We start from the raw sequence: 17,356 nt of genomic DNA, 5'->3' as shown, positions 1-17,356 counted from the left end.
CATCTATGGGTAGAAAATTTAGGGTGAATAAAGCTTGATGAGGTTCTGACCATCTAACTAGTTTGTGAAGTTTCTGATCCCTGATTGTCTGCTTCACCCTGGTCCCCTTAAAGTCCCACCTTTATATGGCAGCAAAGCTCCTCTTCTCAGGTATGTTACTAAAGTGTGACAGAAACATTTAGGGTTGGAGCATCTCCATATCTCAGTAATTGTTAGCAATATAGTGTATAGAAGAAACACTGGATGCTGACTTGCTACTTAGGACTGTATTGGGAAGCCCTGTGTAAGGATTCTCTGAGCATATATTTCAGAAGGTGACACATTAATTCATGCATACCAATGCACACTTTGAATTATGAACTTAGTCTTTCATGAAGACAGAGATGCTTCTGACACTTCAGCTTTTATCCATTCAGATGGAAGTTTGATATAAAGGTAATAAAACTTTTAACAGGTTTAACTTGTAACTTGAAAAAATACATTCACTACCTCCTTGTAACCTCTAAATGAATTGGCTCAAAACCAGTCAGATTTCACAGTTGGATGGCAGGTTTCTTTACTGAGCTATGAAAACAAGCAGTGCCAGTGGGGAAAATGTTACTGCTGCATTAAAGGGAAAAAAAAAAAAAAAACCACTCCAAAATCAGCAACCTTAAAAAACATTTTTAGCGGGGCGAGTTCAGACATATCTAGAATTCTACTTCTCAAACGATTCTGCCTGCCAAGAAGATCCTGGTAAAAATTGTCATGCCATGGCAACAGGACTGGATTAGGGGAGAGAGGATCTAGCTAGTAGGTTAAAGCAAAAAAGGGAACGATTGAAGTAAGGAGACCAGTGTTGGGAACTGTTTATAAGAATAAATTTGAGCCAAGATGTTGTCTGTTTATGCAGTCAACAAATTTATTAAGCATTTACTTTTGTACTAGATGCAGGAGATGTTTAAATGAAAAAAACAGCTCTTGTCATCACCAACTTGTGTAGGAGATGCAACAATTTCTGGTTATAATTTTGGTTGAGGTCTAAAATGGAATATTAGAGTAATTGGCTTAAATCTAATAATCATACTGCATACAAGTTATAGTTTTAACATCGTCATATAGTTTGAAGAATGAGATTTGATTGTTATATGAAACTATTCGATGTAATGAGAGTACTTTCTGGACTATATACATATTAATATCATTGATTATAATCTGTGCTTTAAAAGCTGTGTAAGGAAGAGGAGCATGAATTTATAAGGACATATTAGGAGAGCTCTAGGATACAAGCAAGATTTTATGATACTCATTTACAGTTGACAATCCAGGAATATTCTTTTAGTAATTTGAAAAACTGTAACCATCCCAAATCTTTTTTCTTAAATACTTTAATGGTTCCTTGTCCACAGTTGTGTGCTTTTGCTTTAAAAATAACTTTTATATGGTTGGAATGAAAAAGCTTTCACATGATTAAAATGTCAGATGTTTGACTAGGTGGCCTCCAGGAAAATCATTAACATCATTAATTAAATAAATCTCTGCTAGTTCCTGTGAAGCAGGCTTACATATTCCCAGAAGAGAAACACCTCGATGCAAATCAAATGCCTGTGATTTGAAATGTTTGTACTTGTGACTTTGGATTTGAGGCTTATACTGAAACCATCATTTCTTGTCTCTGACCACACATCTTTTAATACATATGGCATGTTTGACTGGAATAGTAGTAACCTGGACTACCACTATGCTTCAATCTCAGATATTTTGGAATATTTTCATCTTTTTTGAGAGAACCTAGGGGAGTTACACATATGTCTTGTAGCCTGTATGTTAAGTCAGACTGTATCAAAATTCTCTTAAAATATGTTTCAGCTATTTTCATGTGATAGAGTAACAAGCAGGTAGAAACTTAATTTTACTTCTATGGAGATAAATCATCATACTGTATTAAAATAACACCACATAAGAATCAAATATTATAGTCAAAACTTTAATTTTACTTTAATTGCAGTGGTGTTTGAAGCATCTGTGGAGGAATGCCTAGGTGGCACACTTAGTAAAGCATCCAGTGGCTGGTTTTGGCTGAGGTCGTGATCTCAGAGTTGGAGGGTTGAGCCCCACCTTGGGCTCTGTGTTTTGCGCAGTCTGCTTGAGACTCTCCCTCTCTTGCTGCCCCTCCCCTCTATATGTGTGCACGTGCTCTCTCTCAAATTAATAAATAAAATCTTTTTAAAAGGGGCGCCTGGGTGGCTCAGTGGGTTAAGCCTCTGCTTTTGGCTCAGGCCATGATTCCAGGGTCCTGGCATTGAGCCCCGCATCGGGCTCTCTGCTCAGCGGGGAGCCTGCTTCCCCCTCTCTCTATGCCTCCCTCTCTGCCTTCTTGTGATCTCTCTTTGTCAAATAAATAAAATCTTAAAAAAAAAAAAAAACAATGGAGAATACCAAACCATTTGTAATATATAATCCATTACTAATAAAAGAATAATTGGTACATGTAGCACTGTTTTTAGGACTATTTTGCCTTAGTTTGCTCATCTGTCATTATAATCCTTCACATAAAAAATTTTATAGGAGATAATAGGATCTTTTGGTGGTTCGTGTAGGAGACATAGTAATTTACTTGTTGAAAAGGCTGTCCTTTTCTCATTAAATGATTTTGACACTCTGGTCAAAAATCATTTGACCATATATGTGAGGGTTTATTTCTCAGTTCTCTATTCTTATCCCCCAAGTCTATATATCTGTCTTTATGTCAGTACCACACTGTTTTAATTCCTGTAGCTTTGTAGTAAGTTTTGAAATCAGGAAGTGTGGGTCTTCCAGCTTTGCTCCTTTTCTAGATTGTTTTAGCTATTCAGGGTCCCTTGCGATTCCATATGAATTTTAGGATGGGTTTTTTAAATTTTTGCAGAAAATGTCATTGGAAGGACAGTTTCAGTGGATATAATACTTTTGGTCAACAGTTTTTTTCTTTTAGCATTTTGAATGTTCAGCTCACTGCCTTCTGGATTCCAAAATTTCTGAGAAATCTGTTGATATTCTTATTGAGGATCTCCTGTGTGTGATGAGCCACATGTCCTCATTTTCAAGATTCTCTTTTTATCTTTGGCTTTTGAAAGTTTGATTATAATGTGTCTTGGTGTGGGTTTCTTTGAATTCATCTTTCTTGGAGTTTGTTTAGTGTCTTGGATGTTTATATTCATGTCTTTCATCACATTTAGAAAATTTTCAGCCACCATTTCTTCATTTATTCTTTCTGCGCCTTTTTCTTTCTTCTGGGACTCCCACAGTGCATATTTTGGTTTGTTTGATGTTGGTCCAGAGGACCCTTAAGTGCTCTGATTACATTTCTTTAATCTTTTTCTTTCTGTTCTAAAGACTTGTTTCTGTCTTCTGATTGCTTAAATCAGCCTTTGAATCTTTCCAGTGAATTTTTCACTTCAGTTATTAGACTGTACAACTCCAGAATTTTCTTTTTGGTTTCTCTTTAGGTTTTGTCTTTTGCTTTTTCCCTTTTGTTCATACATTGTCTTCTTGACTTTCTCTACATCTTTTAATTCTTTGAGTATCTTTAAAATGGTTGTTTTAAAGTCTTTTCCTCATAGAGATGCCATCAGACCTTTCTTAGAAGCAGTTCTCTTGATTTTATTTTCCTTGAGTGGTCCCATACTTTCCTGTTTCTTAGTGTTTTTTTGATTTTTGTTGTTGTTGTTGTTGAAAACTGGGATTTGAATCTAATAATCTATTCCTGGAAATCAGATTCTCCTCCTTCCCCAGGGTTTGCTGTTTTGTTGTTGTTGTTTTTATTTATTATTGTTGTTTTTTGGTTGTTATAGGTTGTATATGTGCCAAAGATTAACCTGAGGTATAAACTTAAGATCTTTTTGTGTCCTTTTTGAGCCGGTATGTGAGGTTAGTTTGTATATCCAGTTTCTTCTAAGTGTACTAGTCTTGAATGTCTGGCTTCCAAAAGGGGAAAAGAACATTGAAGAGAGGCAGAAGTGCTTTGACATTTTAAATCCCCTAGAGGTAACTTTAGCCAGAGGAGGGGAGGGGCTTCTAACAATGGGGGAGGTGCAATAAGCAACATCTTTTTGATCAGTAACAGCAATCCGGAATCAGAGCACAGGTCCCCAGTCCCTAGAGGACAGGGTTCTTTTTGTCCACTCTGTCTCCTGCAGGCTGTGTACAAGCAGCTGCAAGAACATGTGCACAGTTGCTTGCCACTGGGGCAGGGACTGAGTACCTGTTACTGCACTAAGAGCTACAGCTCATGCAAGCCTTCCCCTGGAAGTTGCAAGCATTCAGTAGACTCTAGATTTCCAAAATGGTTACATTAGACAGATTCTGCCAGTGCTGTTGTTAACAGTGTAGGTAGGAAGACAGATTCCTCCTGATGCTTCCTAATTTGCCATCTTCCCAGATTCCTCTCCTCTCATTTGTTACTTCCTAAAACATTGTTTTTCATGTCAGAAAAGAACTTAGAAAAATAATGGCTTAAAACCTTTTTAAATACTGTGATGGGCTAGTGGTGGTGTAGGAGATAATTGTATGTGCAAACCCAGAAATCCCTAAATTTACAGTATTGGCACAAATGAATCAAATTCATCTTATTTAGTAAACATCTTTAACAATATAAATTTATTGTTGGGAGTGTTAAAGTAGAAACATCAATCTGTGGTATGTTTTCTTGATAAAGACCAAAGTCTTTGTTTTTATTTCACAGACGATTGTGGCTATTAACAAAGACCCAGAAGCTCCAATTTTTCAAGTGGCTGATTATGGAATAGTTGCTGATTTATTTAAGGTAAGCTGGCCTTGGGAGAGAGGGCTGTTACCTAGCTTGTCATCCAGGAACCTCTTAGAGTTGGTCAGAGAGGAAGCCATTATAGGAAAACACTGTGTGTTTGTTTGTGTACCTGTGTATCTGTGTATGTATTAATATTTGTACACAGTTTTGAACTGTGAAGTTGTCCTAATAAATACGTGAAGTTTATATAGAGTATTATAACTTTTACCTTTAAGGAGTCCATATTGTCTTTAAAATATCCACATGGCTTTTGGCATCTTGTGTTCTAAATTAGCACACAGTGTGAAGTGATTCAAGTAATTATGACCGAGAATCATATTTGGCAGGTACCTTAAAGAAATTCACATCAAATACCCTTACTCAGAGATTTGCCAGAAATGCTACAGCTTTTCTTTTAAGTTTTATTTGTTTGAGTAATCTCTACACCCACCACAGCACTCAGACTCATGATCCCGAGATCAAGAGTTGGATGCTCTGGGGCACCTGGTGGCTCAGTGGGTTAAGCCGCTGCCTTCGGCTCAGGTCATGATCTCGGGGTCCTGGGATCGAGTCCCGCATCGGGCTCTCTGCTCGGCAGGGAGCCTGCTTCCTTCTCTCTCTCTCTCTGCCTGCCTCTCCGACTACTTGTGATTTCTCTCTGTCAAATAAATAAATAAAATCTTTAAAAAAAAAAAAAAAAGAGTTGGATGCTCTTCCGACTGTGCCATCCAGGTGCCCCCGTGCTGCAGCTTTTCAAGGGAAGATTGGGCACTCAGGTCCAGCTTATCTGACTCAACAAGTATGCTCTGCTTCCTGTGTTTGAGAGTTAAATGCCTTCCTAATGTGATATATGTAGGGAAGAACACTTACTCTGCACTCTCCTACTCTTCACATTTTTGATTGTTCTTTCTACCCTGCCATCACCCCCATCTTTGCCCTCCCCATGAGCAAAATTACTTTAGTGATACTGATGTGTACCATTTGGCCACATTTAAAGGTTCTTAGCTCATGCCTGGCCTGGTTTATTTCTGTCCCTCAGGGCTTGCCTATAAACTTCCTGGTTGCCTTATGCAGAAATCACTCATGCAGCCATTGAGGCTCTGAAAGTAACACCTAACACTGGGAGAAGTAGGTGGGTTTGCTAGAGTGAGGAACCCCTCGCACAGAATTACAACAAGTTACTGTGGGCTTTAATAGAGAGGCTGCAGCCTGAGAAGAGAGCCAGGGTAGTCCCCTTGACAAGAGAATTGGTCCATTACCATGGCTTCATCAGCACTGTATATGATCCAGATGAACTAATGAGTGTACTTTGAGAGCCCATTTGTACTTTGAAGTTCATGCTCAAATATATGTTCATGCTCAGTGAAAATGGACCCTTCAACTCCTCATGCAGAGACGAGAATGGAGCTGTTTCCCTGGGTCAGCCTTCCCCTCAGCACCCCCTCCCTGCCTCTGGCCTCCCAAAGAGCCTATATCTTGCCCTAGGAAGAATACAGCCCCTCTTCAGTGATCCTGGGGTCCTGTAATTGAAAGTTAGAATTTAGGTAGTTCTGCTGCTCCTGTTACTTGGTCCAGCTCTGTAAGAACAAACAATATTTAATGACAGTCATTTGACCACTACAGTAACATCAGTGGGAGGAAAAGTTAGTATGAAAGAGAAATTTTTAAAAAATTTCTGTACTGGGCACCTGGGTGGCTCAGTGGGTTAAGCTGCTGCCTTCGGCTCAGGTCATGATCTCAGGTTCCTGGGATCGAGTCCCGCATCAGGCTCTCTGCTCAGCAGGGAGCCTGCTTCCCTCTCTCTCTCTCTCTCTGCCTGCCTCTCCGTCTACTTGTGATTTCTCTCTGTCAAATAAATAAATAAAATCTTTAAAAAAAAAAAAATTCTGTACAAGGATAACTTTGTTCAGGTTGCTAGCATTTAGCTACAGTGAGAAGCTTAAAGGAGTAAAGACCTTTTAAGTAAAAATGAAACACCTCTGAACCCTCACCAGGTATCGGGTTGACGTGTTTGGAAACAGACATCTACTGTAGTTGCCTTATATTTTTCTCCAAGTGAATATTTAAATAAGTTTACAAGTAATTTTGCTTATTTTGCGATACATTTTTCTGTTTTCTTGTGTACTATATATTGCAACCTACAGAGTGGGCTTCCTTGATAAATGGATGAAGTGTTAGACAATTGGAAATTTGTGATGTTTATATAGTGGATACCTGCCTTGGGGCAGGACCATCTTTGTAGCAATTATTGATGGAATGGTGTCATAATGCCTCTTGCATTAAGGGCAGCTCCCAGGTTGAACATGAAAGAGAAAGTATGTGAGCGAGTGAGGGTTGTGTGCATGCTGAGAGAGGTATTTTGGTGAGAGTCCTAAGACAGTAGAAGTGGAAAGGAATTTCAAGAATCAGCAAATTTCTAACCAGACATTCTCAAGCTATTTTTGGTGTTTTAAGAAGCCCGCATTTGATAATGTGTTTGGACTATTTGTTAATAGCTAGAATTATATTAAGGTAGTGGTTACCTCATGCTCAGAAGTTCTGAACACAGGTATATACACCTTTTTTTAAAAAATTTTTAAAGACCTTTATTGATTTGACAAACAGAGATCACAAGTAGCCAGAGAGGCATGCAGAGAGAGGAGGAAGCAGGCTTTTCGCTGAAAGAGCCCGATACGGGGCTCGATCCCAGGACCCCGGGATCATGACCTGAGCCAAAGGCAGAGGCTTTAACCACTGAGCCACCCAGGTGCCCCAGTATATATACCTTTTGATTAATATAAAGTTAATCCTTTAAAAAGCAGTCTGTGGGGGGAAACAGATTAGATTATGAAAATATTAAAAATCTGCTTGGGAGCGGTTGGCTAGCTTGGTTAGTAGAGCATTTGACTCTGGATCTCAGGGTTGTAAGTTCAAGCCCCACGTTGGGTGTTGAGATTACTTAAAAATAAAATTTCAAAACAAAAAAAAGCAGTGCTGCTTGAGTTGTAGCCTCCTGGTTGCTACTACATGTATAAGACAAGTAATATGTTCTTTTTAGGTTATCTATTTTCCCAGAGAGATGTGATTTGCGGAAATTACTCAGCAAGTTTTTGGCACAATTAAGCCAGGCTCCTGATTCTGTTCTTTTACTCATCACCCTGCCTTTCTAACTCATCAGGGACTCTGGCCAGGTGGTTCACCAGGACTCCTCTACCTTTGATAAGTTGCAGTAAAAAGGACCTCACCTTTGGCAGACTCTAGGAACCTAGACAGTATCTATCAAATTGTTTTTTCAGTTGAAATTAGAATGAATATGGCACATGAATATTAGTAATTCTGACTAAAGAATGGACAGGTGGTGTAGTGAATAAGCTCCTCAGGGCCATGCTCTGTTTTTTAAAAATCAAATATTTAAAGGTATAACAGCACATAAAAATATGGCTATACAAATTATGAATGAGATAGCATTATCTATTTCAGATTAAGATTTTAAAGAAAATAGTTTAAGTCAGGGGCACCCACCTGGCTCTTGATCTTGGGATTTTAAGTTTGAGCCCCAAATAAATTATAATAAAATCTTTGTTTTTATTTTTTTAGAGAGGGAGGAGGGGTACAGAGGGAGAGAGAGAATGTTAAGCTGGCCCCACGCCCAGTGCAGAGGCCCATGCAGGACTTAATTTCACAACCCTGAGATCATAGGAGTTGGATGCTTAACAGACTGAGCTACTCAGGCATCCCCAAAAATAAAATCTTTAAGAAAAAAAAAAAGAAAAAGAATATCATGAGTCACATAATAGTTGTGCAAAAAGGACTTTTTAAGACTGAATTTCTGTGTAAAAATTTTAAATTTCAGACTATCACATAATAGACTAATAATGCTCTGAATGATATGGTATCCACCAAACTTTATTATGTCTGGAGTAAAAATGTGTATGGATTTTAATTTTTAATTATTGTTTTACTTCCTCCTTCTAATAATCACGAATTAGAGACATGAGGGGTTTTTTTTCTTTCTTCATATAAGGAAAATAATACAGTTCAGTAGTTAAGAGCTTTAATTCAGATTTTGTCTTGGCCACATACTAGTTAAATTATCTTGGCCAAGTTATTTAATTTTTCTGAATGCAAGCTTACTCAAAAGTAATATAAATATACTACGTACCTTACAAGGTTGTATTGAAGGTTAAATGAGATTATACTGTACCTAGTACAGTCTGTGTTAAATATTAAGCTCCCTATTTATATTTCCTTTCATACATTATAATAAGTGTTCAATAAATGGTAAATATTATAATCAGAGTCAGAGTGACAGAGTATGGGATACTATGTGACTGATGGTTGTTTTTTTATATAGCTTTCCTGAGATTTAATTCATAAATCATAAAGTTCACCCTTTTAAAATGTATAGTTCAGTGATTTTTAGTATATTAGGAGTTATGTAGCCATCAACTATCTAATTCCAGAACATTTTCATCACACTGAGAAGAAACCACAAACATATTTTCAGTCATTTCCTGTTCCCCCACTCTCCCCAGACCCTGGCAACTACTAATCTATTTTGTGTTTCTATGGATTAGCCATTCATGGACATTTCTTATAAACAGAATCATGTAATATATGGTCTTTTATAGCTGGCTTCTTTGCATAATGTTCTAATGTGCTAAATAATATCCGTTGTGTGGATATGCCTCATTTTGTTTATCCATTAATCATTTGATGGACATTTGAGTTGTTTCTACTTTTTTGCTATTATAAGTAATGCTGTTATGAGCATTTAAGTTTTCATGTAGATACATGTTTTCATCTTGTGTGGGTACATATATAGGAAAGGAATTTTGGGGTCACTTGATAACTCTTTTAACATTTTGAAGAACTGCCAGCCTGTTTTCCTAAGTGGCTGCCCTATTTACATTCCCACCAATAATACTATTCCCAGTAATAATGTTTCTTTTCTCTTCTTTCTTTCCTGTCCTTTCCTTTCCTCTCCTTTCTCCCCTCCCCTCCTCTCCCCTCCATTCTCTTCTTTTCTTCACCCCCTCCCTCCCCCTCCCTTCTTTATTTGTTTATTGTATTATTGACTTTATTAAACAAGTCATGTATCAGATAGCATCCCATGTAGCAAGTAGAGGGGAGCCCCTGTCTTTTCACATTCTTTATGTCCTCTGATGCACAAAAGTTTACATTTTGTTGAAGTCCAGTTTATCTATCTATTTTTTATTGCTTTCCCTTTAGTAAGTGTACTATATGTGAAACTTCTGCCTAATCCAGTACAGTGATTATAGGCCTACAAGTATCTGTTCAAGTCCTCACTTTCATTTCCTTTGTGTGTATGCCTGGGGATTGCTGGGTAATATGGTAATTCTGTGTTTAGCTTTTTGAAGAACTTCCAAACTGCTTTCTCTAGTGGCTGCACCATTTTACATTCCCACCAGCAATGTGCAGGCCTTCCAGTTTTTCCGCATCTTTGCTCACACTTGTTACTTTTTATTTTTCAAATCAGAGCCATCCTGGTAGGTATAGAATGGTATCTCATTGTGGTTTTGACTTGCATTCCTTAATGACTAATGATGTTGAGCATCTTTTTATGTGCTTACTGGCTATTGGTGTAGCTTCTTTAGAGAAATGTTTATCCAAATCTTTTGTCCTTTTTTAATTGAATGTGTGTCTTTGTTCTTGAGTTGTAGGAGTTCTTTAAATATCCTGGATATTAACTCTTACCAGATACATAATTTCCAAATATTTTCTCCTATTTTGTAGGTAGATTATCCTTTCACTTTCTTTATAATTACCTTGGCACAAAAGTTTTTAATTCTGATGAAGTCCAGTTCATCTATATTTTTCTTCTGTTACTGTTGTTTTTTGTTTTTTCTCAGATATGTCTGAGAATCCATTGCCAAATCCAGAGTCTTGAAGCTTTAGCCCTAAGTTTTCTTCTAAGAGTTTTATTTTAGCTCCCATAGTTAGGTCGTTGATTGATTTGGGATTAATTTTTGCATATGGTATGATGTGAGGTTCCATCTTCATTCTTTTGCATGTTGTCACAGCACCGTCTCTGTTGGAGAGACTCTTATTCCCATTCATTGGACTTTGCATACCACCTGTTTTTTAAAACTTTTTCTACTTCTTCCTATCATAGCTGCCCATTAGAGTCATTCTAACCCCTTATGCTCTCTCTCTGGAACTTGCAGGGTTGGGTTTATCTCTGTCTGCCTCCTCAGTTTTTGTCCAGAATCCTTTTCTCCTCCATGTTAATGTTCTGATTTTTCTGAGCCCACACTTAATCTCTTCCTTAGAACCCCTGGATTGTGAGCATTTAGTGCTATTCTTTTCATCTTCTTACATTACAGTGTAAGATGGGTACATTTTTGGTTGTGTGGTTCATAGATCTCGGTCTTTTCTCCCCAGCTCGGGGGTAGAACTCCTTGTGGGCAAGAATTACACCTGAACTTTATTTCCCGTGGTGCTCACCCTGGGAGAATACTAATTAAATGACTCGAATGTAGTTGTGTTTTGATTTCTATCAGTAGATTGTCTTATTTTATTTTATTTTTTTTAAGATTTTACTTATTTATTCAACAGACAGAGATCATAAGCAAGCAGAGAGAGAGAGAGAGAGAGGAGGAAGCAGGCTTCCCACTGAGCAGGCTCGATCCCAGGACCCTGGGATCATGACCTGAGCCAAAGGCAGAGGCTTTAACCCACGGAGCCACCCAGATGCCCCTAAATTGTCTTATTTTAAATGTAAATTCACTTTCATCTGGTCTTACTGACTAGAGAGCTGGGCCTGCACTATCTAAAATAAAAATAAGAATCCGAATCTCTGAGTTAGTGCTCAGGCTGTCAGACATGCAGTGAACTTGAGTGGCATTTTTCTTTTCCTTAACTGATAAGGCATTATGTAATATGCTTGGAAAGTCTGAGGTTGATCTAATAAAAAAGGATATAGATGGTGGACAGAGTGCCTTTAGCCCTTTTTGGGGGGTTGTAGCAGGGAGACATTCTGGAAGATTTTTAAAAATTATATGTTCCAAATCAAGTTAATGTTTAAAAGTTAATGTTTAATGTTAATGTTTAAAAGAAGTTGGGCTCTAGCCTATTTTTCATGAAACACATAGGTCCCACAAGAGGCCTCTTTAGCGTGTCATCTGTGTGCCTGGCATCAGCTCATGGACTCTCCACTGAGCAGAGCTGGGAGAAATGGTGCCAGCTCTTAGTGCTGCCCCTGAGCTACTGCCCACTGGCTCATGGTAAACATGGGCCTTTAATAGGCTGGAGACAAAGTGACATTAGGAGGAAACAACATGTTGACAATTTCCTTAATAAATTTTGTACGAACACATTATTTCCACCTAATGGAAATGTAGCTCTCTTAAATAATTGAGAGGCTGTATTCATCAGTGGCGAGTTCAGCTGGGATCTCTCTGAGCTAGGACAGTCGACGGCCCCGTGGAAGACTGGGTAATTGATATTTTACACAGATGGCTCAGCTAGTTTTCAGGTGGGCTCCATGTGACACCACCTGCAGTCCCCGTGCCCAGGGCACCTGTGCTGTCAGGCTACCCCAAAGCAGCTCCGCGTGGAAAGCTCCAGTTGCAGCCACTGAACTGCGGAGACTAAGAGTTAGTAATTCATCCTTTTTAAAATGGGAGCCGGGGCGCCTGGGTGGCTCAGTGGGTTAAAGCCTCTGCCTTCGGCTCGGGTCATGATCTCAGGGTCCTGGGATCGAGCCCCGCATCGGCCTTTCTGCTCGGCAGGGAGCCTGCCTCCCCCTCTCTCTATGCCTGCCTCTCTGCCTACTTGTGATTTCTGTCTGTCAAATAAATAAATTAAAAAAAAAAAAAATGGGAGCCAACTTGGTCAGTTTTCCCTCGCTGTGGTTTCTTACTCTGTCTGCTGACCAGACACCGCATTAGCACAAGGCCTTTAACAGAGCATGATGAAACTGAATGTTCAGCATGCAGCTCATTCTTATGTGCCAAAAGATAGGAACGTGTGCTGAGGAAGCAACTACAGTGTTTGTCGAATGACAGATGTGTAAGCAAATGAACAATGAGAAAACAAGTGCTAGAGCAGATTGACGGGGTCATGTCTGAATATTGCTGTGGACTTTGAAGGAAAGGCAGGAGAGCAGTAAGGGTAGGAAGAATAACCAGAAATCACAGAGGTGAAAAATACACCTTACTCTCCTCACAGAAGAAAAATTGGACTCCTGTTTCTTGTGGTGCCTTTCTGAGGTTTGTGATTATGTCAGAAGGTTCCTAGTCAGGGCGTCTGGGTGGCACAGTCGGTTAAACATCTGATTCTTGGTTTCGGCTCAGGTTATAATCTCAGGGTCATGATCTCAGGGTTATGAGGTCAGGCTCCACGGTCAGTGTGGAGTCTCTTCATGATGCACTCTCCCCTGGGCGCCTGGGTGGCTCCGTCACTTAAGTGTCTGTCTTCGCTCACATCATGATCTCAGGGTCCTGGGATAGAGTCCCTCATCGGGCTCCCTGCTCAGTGGGAAGTCTGCTTCTCCCTCTCCTCAGCCCCCCAAAATAGAAAAATAAATCTTTATTTATTTAAAAAAGAAAGAAAGAAAGAAAGTAAAGTTCCAAGGCAGTGTGTGCACTCCTGATCCTGCCAGCAGTGTGTCCAGGTGGTCTTCCCTTCAAAGGCTGTAGTCTTGGAGTGCCTGGGTGGCTCTGTCGGTTGAGCGTCTGATTCTTGATTTCAGCTCAGGTCATGATCTCAGGGTCATGAAGCCAAGACCGCTCCCCCCACCCCCATGGGGCTCTGTGCTCAGTGGGGAGTCTGCTTGAGATTCTCTGTTGACCTGTGCTCCTCCCCCCACTCATGCTCTCGCCTCTCTCTCTCACTCCCTAAAGTAAATAAATCTTTAAATGTAGTCATTCCACAGACCCCACATTCTCACAGATAAGAGGAGAGCCTAGAGGAACATGTTGGGGATGGGGACACACCTCAAGCCTCAGCAGCAACGCGCGCGTAGCTTCTTTCGGCTTCTGTATACTTTTTTTTTTTTTTTAAGATTTTATTTATTTATTTATTTAGAGTGAGAGCAAAAGAGAGAGCATGAGCAGGGAGAGAATCTTCAAGCAGACTCCCTACTTGTGTGGAGCCCAACTCAGGGCTTGATCCCTTGACCCTGAGATCATGACCTGAGCTGAAATCAAGAGTCAGACCCTCAACCGACAGAGCCAGCCAGGCGCTCCAAGACTGCAGCCTTTGAAAGGAAGACCACCTGGACACAAGGCTGGCAGGACCAGGGGCACACACGCTGCCTCAGCGCCCCATCTCTGTGTACTTCCTATAGAGCTGTGACCATATCACACTGAAGGCTCAAGTTGCTTAATTACTTTTTTTGTTTTAATTTGCAGGTAGTTCCTGAAATGACTGAGTTGTTGAAGAAGAAATGAGTTACAGTGTTTTAAGAAGGAAAATATATCAAAGTATTCAACTGAAATAGAAATTCATGGCTATTACAGTAATCATTGGAAAGTATGGAGAGCTACATATCATAATTTGAGAAAAAAATTCTCACAGATGCCAGAATGCTTTTTTATGAGCCTGTTACTATATTTCTTTTAATTATTTGTGGCTCCAAGTAATAATTTTTTAAATTTTTCTAATTCTGTAAAAAATATATAATAAAACATTTCCACGGCTTTAAAACTACTAACAGAAATATGCCTAGCTTTGTAAAGAAAGAAAATTGAAGAAATGGGGTGAAAATTTATTTTTTCTCTGCCTGTCTTTTTCATGGAGGACTCTGTGATTTGTTTGTTTGTTTGTTGTTTATTTATTTGACAGAGAGAGAGAGAGGGAACACAAGGAGGGGGAGTGGGAGAGGGAGAAGCAGGCTTCCAGTGGAGCAGGGAGTCCGGCATGGGTCTTGATCCCAGGACTCTGGGATCATGACCTGAGCTGAAAGCGGGCGCTTAATGACTAAACCACCCAGGTGCCCGAGGACTTTGTGTTTAGGCAAGATTGTGAACATGATTGTTCTCTCCAGACTAATCATTTAATTTAGTTGTTGAGAGAAGGGACCTAGATTGGCAAATTCCGAGTTAAAAAAGCATGGCCACAAAGCATGAATATTAACTTAAATATACTCCAGTCTTCAGAAGACCTTAATAGGACCAAAGCAGACCCGACTTAAACCTGAACTTGCTGAATGAATTTAGTTGGCTTACATTAAATTTAATTTTCCATTTCATTTCAAAGTTTTGTCAGCTTATAGGACTTTGTGTCTCTGAAGGAGAGGGAGAAGGACGGGCTGTGGTGATGCAACGTGGCCTCTTACGCTGACAGATAGTGTGATTAATATGAATGTTTAATTCCTGCTCAGAGAATGCTTTGGCTTTTCTCTGGCCCTCCTGATGCTTCCTTTGAGCTGTCTTAGAAAACAGCCAAGCATGTGAGATGACCATATGTTTGTTTAGCTTTGGCATTCTCCCTCTGCTGCCCTGAGGCATGACTGAGATGGAGAGTGTCACAAGGGCTAGAAGCCAGTGCTCATGCAGGCCCAAGAACGGGGGCTGGGGAGGCTTTGGTCTGTCCTGTGGGAGGGTGTCCTGGAAAGGTTCTGGAAAGGCCCGGGTCAGCAGCTGAATAACATGAAGACAACTGCCACCTGAAGCAGATCTGCAGAAGGTACAGTAGTTAACAGACTAAGGACGACAGCAGGGAGGAGCTGGGAAGTGGCCAGTGGTACAAGAGGGGATGGGGCAGAGGTGGTCAGCCCGTCCCTCTCTTTGGCCATCCTGGGGCTTGGCTCCTTGAACTCTTTGATTTTGTCACAGTCACTGGCTTTCGAAACACTTTTGGAAGTTAAATGTCTCTGGGATTTCAACCTTCTTGAACCTAATAGGATGAGAAGATAGCAATAAAATGAACCACAGCATCCTAGAGTGTCAGAGCTGAGAATGACCATCTGGTTCAGCCCCCCTGTTCACAAAGGATTACTGAAGCACAACCAAGTGACTTGTCCAAGGCCATGTGGTTTGAACCACTCTTGTGAACCTAATTCCCATATCGAGTTGTTGGGTTTGAGGCTCTTCCCAGCGGAACTAACCTTGCTTATCAGGGCCTTCTCCATTTACCCTGTTGGACACTATAACTTGGGGAGAGGAGAAATGCGAAGGTGACATGGTAGAGGTACCCTGAGTCTAGGGTATGCTGGCTCAGGGAGGGCCAGTCCCGGGTGGTACATTTGCATGGCTCCTAGCCTTGAAGTGGAATTGATGGTTCTTTCTCTCCGTGTCCTCCTGTCACGACTGCCATGTCCCACCTTCAGGCAGTTCACTCCAGTTTTACTGGGCACAGCTCATCATCACAGTAGCACTGAGTGGTGCTTACTGTGTGCTAGGCGCCACAGTAATGCTGTACACATACCGAACCCCTGCTGTCCGCAACACCCTTAAGATTGATGCTATGATTACCATCCCTGTTTTACAGACATGGAAGCTGAGGCACTGCAAGTTCTGTAACTTGCCCAAATTCAGATCACCTGTAATGAGAGCCAGGGTTTGAAACCAGGAAGTCTGGGTCAGAGCCATGTTTCTACCTCACCTTGGCTCAAGGAACAGGGGGAGTCACTGCGCAGTAAAAGGCACTAGTGCTTGGTGCCGGTGGACAGGGCACACATTCAGGATCCTCGCTGGGGAGGAGACCCTGTGCTCTGGGCTTGTCTCTCCAGTGGGATTTTATTCAGTTCTAAAAGCCCTTCTTAAGTGCCCACATAGAGTTCACCTTAAAAAGGCAGCTGTGTGAGGTGGAGGCAATTATTAAAACCATAATACATGCCAGAAGGTGCAATTTGATGGGTTCTTTTTATCCTGTTTTATTGGGCACCAAACTGTCAGCTCCTGATGACTCTGCCCCTGCCTTAGGCTTGGGGACCCAGAGCCGCAGCTGGAAGCAACGTGGGGAGAGATGTTAGGGGTAGCTTTTGTTACCGTGTTTGTGTATTTTTCCTGCGTTTTTCCCTAGTTTCTTTAAGTCTTCGGTTAACCTCATACAGGCCCTGGGAGTTTGGTGGCCTGGTTACTCTGGCCACGTTTGGAAAGGCGGCCCTGTGAGGGCAGAGCTGTATTCCGGTCCTTGAGGCCAGCCGTCTGGATCAAGCAAATGCCCTCCTTACTCTATGGACTGAGACCCAGTGAGGGTCTGGTTGGAGCTTCTCAGTAGTTGAGAAAGCACAACATCCAGCATTTTCTGTGGTCCTGGTTCTCAGCAGAACTGTGGGGGAATATTCCCTGCTGGACTCACTGGCTAACGTATTTCTGTGTGGATCTCTGCCCTGCAGGAGTCTGGCCCAGCCATTGTCCTGAAGCAGCACCCTGCTGGTCTCTGAGAACACAGGCCTTTGAAGGCACAGCCCTGCCCCCAAGATTTTGCATTTAAGGTGTGATTAGAAAGGAGACTTGTATGAATAGTGTATACAGAGAGAGCTCCCTTAATGGGCCAGCCGCAGTCATTCCTTCTGGCATGGAGGCTTTGATATTTACATGTGGGGCAGATGTGGAAACAGCTCATGTGAATGCTTGAAGCGGTGAGGAGCAGAAACTGGGGGCTGAGGGTGGTAGGGTGGAGGCCACTGACTTTTAGGTG

The 17,356-nt window shown here is 40.9% G+C and overlaps 1 protein-coding gene across 1 annotated transcript in view; it reads left to right on the top strand.

The window, feature by feature from the left end:
- The window catches only part of ETFA (electron transfer flavoprotein subunit alpha), an 81,810-nt gene extending 67,391 nt beyond the window's left edge, over positions 1–14,419 (top strand). Inside the window, exons 11-12 of the mRNA XM_059180283.1 lie at positions 4,703–4,783; positions 14,122–14,419. Of these exons, the coding sequence (XP_059036266.1) occupies positions 4,703–4,783; positions 14,122–14,160 (120 nt within the window). The 3' untranslated portion in view covers positions 14,161–14,419. The remainder of the gene's footprint in view (positions 1–4,702; positions 4,784–14,121) is intronic.
- Positions 14,420–17,356: the final 2,937 nt, after the last annotated feature.

The sequence above is a fragment of the Mustela lutreola genome, chromosome 7 (assembly GCF_030435805.1).
Source record: "Mustela lutreola isolate mMusLut2 chromosome 7, mMusLut2.pri, whole genome shotgun sequence".
In the NCBI taxonomy this organism is placed as follows: Eukaryota; Metazoa; Chordata; class Mammalia; order Carnivora; family Mustelidae; genus Mustela; species Mustela lutreola.
This window is presented reverse-complemented; position numbering and strand designations above follow the sequence as displayed.